Source organism: Cydia pomonella, chromosome 24 (assembly GCF_033807575.1).
Source record: "Cydia pomonella isolate Wapato2018A chromosome 24, ilCydPomo1, whole genome shotgun sequence".
Lineage (NCBI taxonomy): Eukaryota > Metazoa > Arthropoda > Insecta > Lepidoptera > Tortricidae > Cydia > Cydia pomonella.
Genome location: NC_084726.1, coordinates 10,645,536 through 10,658,572, shown reverse-complemented (window position 1 = coordinate 10,658,572; position 13,037 = coordinate 10,645,536). Strand labels below are relative to the sequence as shown.

The window sequence follows — 13,037 nt, the reverse complement described above, 5'->3', positions numbered from 1 at the left end:
AACGGATACGAGGTATGAAGTTGAACAGAACAAAAAACGAATGAAAAAGTTTAAATTTAGTAAGATAAAAATATATTTATTATGTCGATGACTGGGAACAGAAGAGGATTTCTTCTTCTTTCATGTTGGTGGTACGATATGACGATTACATAAATACTGTAATAGAAAGAAAAATGAAAGGATGGAGATGCCATAGAAGGCATTTGTAATTTATGCTAAAGAGAAGGTTAATGTCGTGTCATAATGTTGTGATAGGAGATTAACCAACTACAGTTGGGCTCATCAATATGTGTGAATGAAGAATATATGATAATATTGATAATCTTTAGTTTTCTCCGATATATGTATATATATGATAAAATATAGATTCTTTTCTATTCAAATTTAAGAGAGAATCTTTTGTCTTTACAATTTCATCCAATCTAGTGCAATTTCCTTCATCTCCTGGTACATGCTACTCTACGTCTAGCCAATTCTTTATTTGATCTATGTAACTTTTCTTAGGGAGTCCCTTTCCGCGATGGTTTTCAATCGTACATTCTATTATTTTTCGCATTAGATCGTCGTGTCGTGTGTTGTTGCTTATAATTTGACCAATATACTTTTCCATAAATTAAAAAAAAGTACAATTTTTTTAAGTCATACAGTCTACTACTTTTTCGGACAAATAAATTAGAGCAAGATAATGCTAGAGCGAATTTAATATCATAATTGGTTAAAAGTAAAATATCTTCGTTAAAAGTAATAAATAATAGTAAGCGTAGGAGTTTAAAATAGAGTTCCGGTTACTCTGGTTATAATATTAGCGGAAAATCGTTGAGCATTAGACTTTTTGTTTGCCGCGATATCTATTGTCGAGTAGCAGTACTGAGAGTTCCGCTACTCGATGCTAGATGTCGACTACGAAAATAATAAGCGTTTTGGTACCAAAACTGATGTATGGAGTGAGCACTCTATATACCTCTTATTTCTCTAATATACTAGAATGGATGTCAACGTTAGAGTTTGTGAGGAAAGAGAAGAGTCGTGGAATTTATAGGGCCCAATACATTCCACGACTCTTCTCTTTCCGAACAGACTCTACAAAGAATTCAATCAAAGAACAGTTACGAAAACTTGTCCTTTCAAGGAGCTCCAATTCCCACCCCACATCCCATCATCAGGCTTTGGAAACTAATCAAATTTATAGTTGTAAACGAAAATTTGAGCACTTTAGAATGGTTAAATATAATAAATTACCGATTTAAAATTTTGTTTTTAAAATTATATTGACATTGTGACACTTTTTAATACCAAGTTCTATTTTATTGTTAAGAAGTTATTTATTAACTTCAAATTATAAATTTAGGAATACGTATTACGCAAAAAAACTAGAAAAATATGTCATTTAATTAACTTTTATATCCCTATACCAAACCGGATCCGGTCCGGCCGGATCCGGCCGGACTACGGCCAAAATCCGTCCGGATCCGGCCGGATTGAAAATCAATCCGGTTTGCAATCCCTAAATACAGACCTCAGACACACCAACTCAGAGATAAGAATGCTATTATATTAGCATAATGTCGCAAGCTTGCTTTATATGCGTTTAGAGTATAACAGTTTAAATGCATTTAGTTACATTAATATGTATGTAAATTGTCCAGAATATCGAAGTTGCATAATTTATTTTTATTCGTCGCTATAATAAAATTTAATACGAGTAAGCTATCGAATTTGCTAGCATTATTTTCAAATCAAATTAAGGAAAGAACGTGACCGTTAGAAGAAAGCAATGTGGTTTAGACGATCTATATTGTAACACCCTGTTTACTCTCAATTTAATTGATTTATAGGAAGGAATATATACTAAGCATTCCTGGTAATATTTAGAATTAGAAACTAAAATGTCATATAAAATTTTCTGGATTAGGCCTAGTTTCAGAGATAATTAAATGTTTTTCGAAATCATTCTTTCGCCATAAGTCGGTACAAAACACATTTTTGACTGCGGTATTACCACTTTGAGATCTAGTCTGGACATACCTATTGATTGACATCGAAAAATTAAAAAAATGTATTCGAGAGGCTGCTCCCAATTAAATAAATAAACTGTTTAGCAGAGGCGGCGCGTCACAAATATTCGTAGGGAACCCGTAGCTAAATTTGCTTTCCTGTTCTCCATGAACCGATCGTTAAAGTACTCAATGGGCTGATATTAGACAAGCCGGTGGGAATCGAGTTCTTTGAACGATCCGCCACTGCTCTTTAGTTAATTTTAGGTTATGTGTTTATCAATAAAAATTACGTTTTGTGTTCAAAAAAAGGGGGAAAAAAAAACAAAAAATTTTTTTTCTCGAATTTCACAAAAAGTCCTATTGCATTTTTTGCTTCTGTTGCCATCAGGAATGCACCGTTAAAATCTCTCGCAATGCTCACGGGCACCTTGTATTGTATTAAATAGGTTTCTTTAATTTCTGAGATAGTCCGTTTATATGAGCCACCTCTGAATCGATTAGGCAAGCGGCAGAATGTGGGTGGAAACGTCAAATACCTATTTAAATATGACTATTATAGTGGCCCTTACATACTTTTACGCCACTAAAACGGACTCTTCGACTTCTACGAGGTTTCTTAGAATAGTTACAGACTTGTAGTAGAGTTAACAAATGCAATATGTATTCTACCGACACCGACTACCGGTCTTGCAATGAACAAACAAAAATTAAAAACAATTATATACACCTATCAATGAAAGTGACCAATTGACATTTAGCTATTTGTCAATATTGTGCCCACTTGTACTGTAGGCGGTGACCTTCTGCGGCAATCTCGCGTCCGTTGTGTTACTTTACGTAACAAAATGAATACTCGAGGAAACAGTATCGTACTAGGCTTGAACATATTCATTTCCAAATTCCAAATTATATTAAAAGTGCGCAATCGATGTGACATATGACATGTAATTTCATAGTTTTCATAGATTATAACCGGCAACGTGCATGCGTACGCGGGGACTTGGAGCCGTTTTATATTCTAGTTATATTTAATCAACACCAAGTTTTCTCATTACACATACATAAGTAGTATGTGTGTTTGTATTTAATAGTCTCCATATTTAGCTCCTTGCACTACCTGTTGACTTTTGTATGAGTTCGAAATTTCCTGCTACCTAAAGGTTGTCTGGAAGAGATCGCTTTTTAGCGATAAGACCGCCTGTTGTTACCTGGTTCTATTTTCCTTTAAAATTCATTTGTAGTTTTACATGTATGTAAAATGTATAATTGTTGGTGCAATAAAGAATATTTACTTACTTACTTAAGTGCATCAAATTACTGCTATGAATTCTCATACAGTTTTCATTGGTTATAGCAAATTACAGGCGATTATCGGTGAGCTTGGAGAGGCCATTATAACTATACTATGAGAACGCTTGATGTGACGTCACAATCACAATAAATCTTCTTCCATTTCATAAATTTTTATTGATTTTAAAATAGTTGAAAGCGCAACAAAATTTTAGATCTTGTTTTATTTTCTATAGGAAACAACTTTACTGTCATAATCATAAACTGTCTTCTTCCTGTTAATAACGATAGAACTATCCGTGTCTTACTTTATCGCATACCCCGTGTCCATAACATATCAGGTTCAGAACTCATTTTACATCCATCGCCATGCCGATTAAACGAATCGTTTGTGGACCTTATTTCCACAGCATAAGGTGTACAGCCAGTTAAATGTTTTCGTTTGTACATACCGCTTTAAGCAAGCCCTATTCCGGCTAATCTCTGGTCAATTGCATCAGATCTAAAAAGTCGTGTCTCTAGATGAGATCAAGAAGGACTTACAGCGTTTAGGCTTGTAAGGGTAGATGTCCATTTTAGGAGCGTTTGCGCATACTTGGCTCGTTGAAAAACGAATGCTACCTAGACAAATTATGACTGTTGCCTTTTACGTGTATCATACATAATTTGTATCTATATGTTTATTTATATTGATGTCTTTCGTTCATTCATAAATTCAGATGAACGTTGAAAATTCAGGACCCTGACTATTGTCTATGGTCAAAAACAGATTTCCATGGCCATATTGTTCATCGTATTCACAAACCATACGTTTCAATATCACGCATTCACAGTCCCGGTGATGACTGTGATGAGGTTCCTTAAAGTTTTCTTATTTCAGATTTTGGATGTCATACCAAGACAGAGGCAAAATCCACAACGCAGGCTTTGTCAGGTTTTTAAAGCCTCATTTATTTTTATGTTACTATTCCTTTCATTCATAATTTTTCCGAAAACCACGAATAAAACAATGTTTTTAACGTCCGTCGCTTTAAGTCTGTTCTATTATATATATTCTGGACGTTTAGCATCTTGCGGGGGCAAACGCAGTTTGTTATTTCTGCTACAAAACACAAAGCATCTATTTATAACTACGTCGTGCATTGCCGAGGCCATAAACCATAATAACCGAGATAGTAACCAAGTGTACAAGTAAGCTATGTAGCAACTAACACAAGACAATCACGGGATGTGCACGCGATCGCTGTCCAAATTCATGAGATGATCGTCTACCTCCGGCTTTATGGGGTCAATGTTTGGACCTAATTTCAAGCTCCTTGAAACCAGTAGGAACCAGGAAACAGCTTTAAAGGAACTTCAAATTTTAGATCTAGACTACACCGAAAATCATACACAGACTTAGATAGAACTATGCTCATCATCAACTATCTACTATCATTATGGAACGCGAAAATGGCCCCATGCTCAATCCTTAGCAGAGACTGCATGCGGCCTCTGATTAGTTTTTAGTTTTAGTTCTATATACTTTTTATATTGTCCTAACACTAATAAGTTTAGTCTGAAATAAGTAATTTTTATTAGTATTTATTTATCAACGATAAAATGTCTTGTCCTCTATGACATAAGATGTACTTCTATGAAAAAAGTCCCGCTGACTCTCTTGCGCTTGTATCTTCTCGGTCAAGAGTGTAGAGTCTATGTGAGTGTAGAACCGACGTTCGTTCTTTTTTGCAATTTTTAGCCTCGTAAAATGCCTAATTGATCCCCACTTCATAGGTTAGAAATCAGGTGAGTCTAACGCAATCATACATCGGGAATTTGGCCTTAAACACTGCAGAATGTTTTTTTCCTGCTTACGCAAGGTTGAACGCATACATCACTGTTCTAAACGGAGCTAAAAGGTAACGACATGACTATCACATGCAGTCATGTCATGTGTGTCACGTACAGATTTGCATTGAAGATAATAGTTTTCCAATTAATTTACATTGTATTGAAGAATGAACCTTATGAATTATGAACATGAATTAGTTCGAATAGAAGTGAGAAGTTTTGCCGGTGCCAGTTTGTTTGGCTTATTAGAAGCATCATACTCTGGGATGATAGAACTTGTGAAAATGATCCATTTTTTGTCGTACGATATTTCTTGTCTAAATTTTAAAAATTACCCGTATCAAACCCGCGGCGGCCGATCATTGTTTTGTGTGGAATGGAAAAGGGTAACGTTATGTAAGTAGCGTTCTAGTGGAATGCGTCCTTAGAGAACTGGACTTTCATGATAAAAAGCAGCCTTTGCCACATCAAGACCATATCTGGCTTTCAATCAGAGATGGGTCCTTTTAGTTAGTTGTCCTTATGCTTCATGTGAATAACCTGTCAATCAGAAAAATGTTCTTCCGCCAGAGAGCAGCACTATCACATCACATAAACCATACGAGTAACTTATACATAGGTACTAAGCCTTAAACAGTTTTTTGTGAAGTTTTTACTACGAAATTGATGCATCAAAGCGGTTTGTTTACAGAGGCCTACCGCGAAACGTAAAAATTGAAATTTCGTTATCTGGCCTCTTAATCGCTCGAATATGCAAGAGTGATGGAGTGGCAGTTAACAAAATTTCGATTTTCGTGTTTCAGGGTAAGCCCTCAAAATGTGGTAGTGGCGCCTTCTACGCTGAGTTTTGCGTAATATCCCCTATTCTATATGCAAAAAATCAGAACTAAAAGTTTTCACAAGACATTAGTTAGCCTTGCTTGTTTCACAATTCACAAACTTGACTTGATTTAAAGATAGGTATAATAAAATTAATTGAAATGTTTGGAACGGTTTAGTACAAGTTAACAATATATATATTGAGTGATTCAAAGATTTACATTATCTACAGGAATTCTACAATACTTAGTCACCAGTCTCATTCTCTTAAAAATGTACCTAACATATACATTGATACATTTAGCTAACTTGACGTCATCGTTTATACCTATTTATATCGTCATATAGAGCATATGTGTTTCTGGCAAGTACAGTACTGTAAATGAGGAAATGATAATTAATTGTCCTATATTTGTTAGTTCTGTACTTATTGAATTATAAATTATCTCGTTTTCTATGCTGGGTAGTATCATACACCCAGGTTTAATAGCACCAAATAAAACGTGTCAAACAACAGAGTATTACTTAGACTTTTAAACTTTAAACCCTCTAAATCCTTAATCTGCAGAGATACATCAACGTTGAACCGAAATGCAAAGCCGTCTGTCATCCCTGCATTTAGTTGACCCAGATCTCGTGTTTGCTCGGAATTCGCTGTGATCCATTGGCTAATAAAACACTTGATCCAGTGGAACTGTAGCGAAACACAAATACTAGTTCAGGTGCTTGATTTGCAAAACGGAAAAACCTTTGTTACGGAGTAAAAGAAAGTTTCCATTGCGGTATTTGCGGTCAAAATACCCACCTAAACGCAAGTAGCAAATGCTGTACTCGTACACTATCAATGTTTTTTTTAATACTACATCGGTGGCAAAAGAAGCATATGGCTCGCCTGATGGTAAGCAGTTTCCGTAGCTTATGGACGCCTGCAACTCCAGATGTGTTACATGCGCATTGCCGAACTTTAAAACTCGTCCGCACCCTCTGAGCTCTGGCAACCTTACTCACCGGCACGAACACAACACTGATCTAGGTTATTTGGCTGCAGTTTTCTGTTGGGTGGAGGTACTTCCCTATCATTTGGGGTCTGCTCTAGATCTGGAATAACATCCGCTGTGCTGTGCACATTCACAGACTTCACACTCTTCACAGTGCCCATACTTCTTTTACAGTACATATGGGGCTACTTTATAGCACTAGTGCGAGAAGTAGCATATTACGTTACTGTGTCGAACATTTAAAGGGCCATATGTACTGTAAAACGTTGTACGATACATGTGCGAATAGGTAATTCGCAACTCGTGTCGATTTAAAACACTCCCTTCGGTCGTGTTTTAATTTATCGCCACTCGTTTCGAATTTCCTATTTTTCGCACTTGTATCGTAATGTACTATTTTGGGGTCTAAGGACATACCCGGGTCCAAAAACAGTGTCCAAAATGTGTAAACAGGCCCTAAAATTTTGTGGACAACTAGTGAACTTAGTTTTTTTAAATGATTTCTTATTATTGCGTAAGCTTTGAATTCATGACTGAGTGATCAATATCATGACTCAAGTTGCATCTTAATGTAATCACGAACGACATGCCTCATAGGTATTTAAGTAGATAACTTAAAGTTAATTTGTATTTTATGTCTTCAGTTCGTTCAACATGAAAGTCTCCTGATCACTTTATATGGAACGAATAATTAGAAATTGCATTAACAAACTTAAAACATGCCTTTATAAAGCATTAGGTATACCTAGTGTCCCAGATTTGGTCGACAACTGCTCTCTCATCTCGGTTGCATCCTCAGCTGCTACTTCGGAATTCATTTTGTCGATTTCTGCGTCAATCAGGGCTAGTCTAGACAAGAGCTTTAATATAGCCTAGCATAAAAATCATCTGAGGTCAATGTGAAATGAATTGGCATATAAAATGTATTACTGGGAAGACCGTCATAGAGAAATTTCCTATTTTGTATACGTATGCCGCTCAGACACAGTCGGAAAGTAACTCTTCGCTCCTTCTGCTTTACCGGCCTTCTTTCTGTAAGTGGAGTACAAACCCGAGAGTTAGAAGCGACGAAAGAGCTTGTAGATGATTTTCCCTTATAGATGTTCTTCTCCACATTGACCTTATATCTGTCTTTCGTTAGACAATTTAACAATGATGTTTTTGTCCACAGCGAACAATCGATAAGCAGCGCGCGCGCCTCCGTCATGGTGTACGACGACGGCCTGAAGCGCTGGGTGCCGTCAGGCAGCAGCTCGGGGCTATCCAAAGTCCACATCTACCACCACACCCAGCACAACACCTTCAGGGTTGTTGGGAGGAAGCTCAACGACCATGAGGTACAACATGTTCTATAGACTCGTAGACTTAACCCCTAACTTTTGTTTTCTCCTAATCTGAGGTTGTTGGGGATTTCCAGAAAAGTGTCGGGAAGGTAGAGCTATTTTTTAACACTTCTGATAAAACTAAGAAGCCGACTTTTAGCATCATAACGATTGACTACTTAGCTTTAAATTCTACGTTAAATAATACAGATTTCTGCAGGTTATTCAGGTAACTGCCATATCCGTCACGGTCACGTCCCCGACAAAGTTGACTTTTTTGTGGAATTCCCGTTACTTTCTTTATTGTGTCTTACACTATCCTGGACGTCATAGTTCGTTGTTTCCCAAATGAGTTAAAGTCGAAGAGATGTATAACATGTTCATTGCGGAAATAGTCTTCCCCGAGCTTAAGTGCTGGCCAGATTTTTTCCACATTTTAGAGAAGGAGTTAATAAACCACGTTTCTAAGATCAATTTTTAGGGTGAGCAAGTCGAAACCTAAGCGAGCTAGAAAGCTATTAGTAAGACTGTCATAAAAGTTAGGTACATGACAAAGATTTACTGGCTGCTGAAGTGTCTTTAGAAAATTGGAATTCACGAATGTCTTTTTCCTGACGATAATAATAATTTTTTCTATTATTCCAGGTGGTAATAAATTGCGGCATCGTCCGCGGGCTCAAGTACAACCAAGCGACGGCGACGTTCCACCAATGGCGAGATGCGCGACACGTCTATGGCCTGAACTTCTCGTGTCGTGAGGACGCGGACAGTTTCGCGAGAGCCATGATGCATACACTTGAGGTACTTAGACTATAATGATAAACTTTTAAAGCGGCAGAAGAAGACGTTATACTCGTATAGGGCGCATCGGAAAAACTGCAGCCCTAAGGCATATGGAAGAAATTCTCAGATTATAGAGGAGTGCTTTGAAATACACAATCTTTGTAAAATACTGTGTACGTACAGTTCGAACACCAAATCTATAGGTTGATTGGAAGACTTGCGGGTGACGTTTTGTTTCCTCGGAAGTAGTATCCGAATGGTATACGTACCATGACACATGGTACCTCTAGGTAGGCCTCTCGTACAACTTATTATTAATTAATTAAGGAAACTGTTGTATGGAGTGAGCACTCTAATAAGCTTTCTTATTTTTCTAAGCTCTAGGTTTGGAACATTTGTATGGATTTATTCACTAAGACAGCTAAAGCTGGTGTAGATTTTTTGGGAAAATTTTGAGAGGTAACTAGTTTCACTTCATATTTCGTGCTCTGTATGAATCAACCTATATTAAATTCTGTTACAAACTATATATGTTGAAGGTATGGCACCTTATGGGTTCACATAAAAGCTATGTGTAAGGTTACTGGCAGAATACCAGCTATGTGGCTTGCTGCATCATCATGCTGAGTCAGCACCTTTTCTGTGCCACGACACATGGCGTATTAATTAACTAAAATAAATGTTTTTTTTATAACATTAAGTTTGCATGTTTTTATTTCACACTTTTCTTTTCTGTTTGTTCTAAAGCCAATACCATGTATGATGAGGGTATGAATAAAGAATGTATCTATCTATCTATCTATCTCAAAGTCAAACTGTTTTTTGGTAAGCTAGGCACACTGTTATTAAATTATTTTCGAATTGAAGATCTCACAATAAGCCGACCTGCTACGTCTTATTTTCATAGGATATATTAAGAATGTGCGAGTGACTAAGTGTGCGACTTATTTGATCAAAGGAACGTTAGCGCTTTAAAAGGAGACACGGTAATTCGAGAGCTGGTAGTAATAAAACTTTCCAGTAGGGCTAAGATGGTCGGCTCTTTACCATTTGTCACCATGCCTGTCACGTTCTAACAACTATGTAAGTGCGAAAGTGATGGGCATAGTGGCAAGCGAAAAAAATGGAACCATGCTGCCTCTGCACGTCTTATTTATTAATCCTCTGACATGGCCTTTAATCTCATTTTGAAACGACTTCAAGACAAAGAAGGTTCCTAAAACGTTGGTATTTGATTTTTGTATATGTCTGTTGATTCATCGAGGATAGTTCGACCGATCAGGAAAATCCTGGAGAAATCAAAATAACTCTTCAAATATTTAAGGCACACCTATAGTGATTTAGGTATTTTTTCATAGTAAGCACTATTTGGTACTGTAGCAAAACTGCTTATGATGATCTAAAAATAATCGACATAACTTCGTATATTCTTCGTGTTTACAATAAAAAGAGTATTGTAATTCTTAAGAGATACATTATTGTCACAATTTTTATAGCATTTTAAGTCGTTTTTTATTAAAGATTATCGTGATTCAAAAGCGTCCGTCGTTAGCATTCGTTTGTACTTTTAAATTTGTGTTGTTAGAATGAGAAGAAAGGTATTTTAACGAAAATCAGTTTGCAAACTTTATTATATACTTTTTATTTGTTTCTAGATCCTGGCAAACAAACCGAGCGGAAACTCAGCGCCGCCACCGCCACAACCGCCTAATCCGCCTGTACCTTTTAATGGACACAACAACACACAACACTACGATGAAGATATGGGCTACAGGTAAGAACTAAGAACATTGTCTGATGTGTAGGCGTCAAAGAAACCGAGCGATAACTCAGCGGCGCCACCACTGCAACCGAATGTACCTTTTAATGGACACAACAACACACAACACTACGATGAAGATATGGGCTACAGGTAAGAACTAAGAACATTGTCTGATGTGTAGGCGTCAAAGAAACCGAGCGATAACTCAGCGGCGCCACCACTGCAACCGAATGTACCTTTTAATGGACACAACAACACACAACACTACGATGAAGATATGGGCTACAGGTAAGAACTAAGAACATTGTCTGATGTGTAGGCGTCAAAGAAACCGAGCGATAACTCAGCGGCGCCACCACTGCAACCGAATGTACCTTTTAATGGACACAACAACACACAACACTACGATGAAGATATGGGCTACAGGTAAGAACTAAGTATATTTATTTATTTGAGGGATTTTCTATATCGATAAACTCAATTATCGATGCTTCTCTCATATCAAAAAGAATTTGAAATTGAGGTGGATTGTCAAAGTAAATTTTGTAGCCACAGTAGATGTACTGCCATATTTTGACACATGATTAAACTTTTAGAACGCCATTTGAATTTATACCTTATTCTTTCATTGTTATGTGTTACATTCGTTGAATATCAAAAAAAGGCGCCATCTTACCGGGCATAGGCCAAAAGTACGGCGGCATCTTTTCGAACGATGGCTCCAAATTTTGTTTTGTAAAAATAATAATTTTATTGAATGTTTTAACATAAAACAAAGTAATAACTCATTTCCCTTCTTTATTAAGAAAGGTTTTTTTTAACTTCACTTATTATCATTTTACTCTAACCAAGCGATCGTACCATGCTTACTATGTTTTGTGTACATTTTATCATTGACCCCGAAATAATAATAAAGGTTTTCTGGAAGAGATCGCTTTTTAGCGATAAGACCGCCTGTTGTCTGCCTCTAAATTTAATCAATTGTTTATTTTTCTTGTATTTTTTTACTGAGGTGTGCCAATAAAGAGTATTCTATCTATCTATCTATAATACTTACAAATAATATACAAACGAACCTTGGGGCGATCACTGGTATCAACGAAAAGTATTGATAATTAATTTAATTTATCGATACAGAAACTATCTGTCAATAAATTTTGCTCCATAAATTCCTAGGTCGGGACATAAAAATACATGACTACTTTCAGAACGATGACGCGCGAAGACGCAGCCATACTGCAGCAACCAGCGTACCACGCGCCCCAGCACCAGCACCCGCAGTACCACCCGCCCAGCCAGTACCACGCGCCACACCACGCGGTAATACGAGTATATACTCCTCCTTTAACCAGTGGGGCGACACTCCTCCTTTCGGCTTTTCTCGACTCCGTTCGGCTTTTCTCGACTCCGTTCGGCTCAGCATTGCTACGAGCAACTATTAAGGTCGGCACAACTTGACGTCCCTATACGTGCACGGCCACAGATAATGAACGACTTGAATTTTGACAACCCTAAATGGCCGAAAGTGATAGTGCCATACATTAGAAAGGGACAGCATAATTCGTCCCAGAATCGCTGTCAAACTTCGGTTTTGAATGAAGTGTCATTTCTGTACGGTAGAGGGAAGGACACAATATCTTATAGGAGAACTGTTGCAAAAGGCAGCTGTAAATAATAGTTCGAAATCTCTCCGGTGGCGCTAGGGTAGCACAAGAACATGTCATGAACTTAGATGTTATTGACGGAATGAAGTGCGCTGCCAGTGATTTGTTTTCTTTTTCAAAGTCAAAAATTTGTTCGCTATGTATTGTGGCGCCACCTATTTAAGGTTTTTTGATAGATTCGACAGTTCGTTTGACTAAAAAATACCTAAATATGAAACTCTCCCAGTAAAAATGAGAGTACAGAGCCATAATCTTTATTGTTTGCGACCGAGTTAAATATTATGTCGTTAAAGGATGGTAATAATTTCATGTTTCGCCCACTCAGCTGGAGAAATAATAATTAAGGACTAATTAGTGCTTACTACAACAAAACGAAAAATATTAGCAAATGTTGGTTAATCTATTTGTGTCTCTTGATAATTAACATTTGTATATATTACTACGGTGTAATTAGTATTAGGCTGTTAATTATATTTAATTTTGTTAAACACATGTCCAAGTCGGGTTCAGTGTAAGAAGTTGCTCGGTCAGTGGCAGTTCGTATAATGTATATTAATGTACGTGCGTAT

The 13,037-nt window shown here is 37.0% G+C and overlaps 1 protein-coding gene across 3 annotated transcripts in view; it reads left to right on the top strand.

Moving 5' to 3' along the window:
• Nucleotides 1-13,037, top strand: part of LOC133531212 (protein enabled-like) — a 101,556-nt gene that overhangs the window by 77,618 nt on the left and 10,901 nt on the right. For all 3 annotated transcript variants that reach the window (XM_061869350.1, XM_061869349.1, XM_061869348.1), the window contains 4 exons: nucleotides 8,109-8,274; nucleotides 8,905-9,060; nucleotides 10,698-10,816; nucleotides 12,013-12,124. In XM_061869350.1, the coding sequence (XP_061725334.1) occupies nucleotides 8,109-8,274; nucleotides 8,905-9,060; nucleotides 10,698-10,816; nucleotides 12,013-12,124 (553 nt within the window). The remainder of the gene's footprint in view (nucleotides 1-8,108; nucleotides 8,275-8,904; nucleotides 9,061-10,697; nucleotides 10,817-12,012; nucleotides 12,125-13,037) is intronic.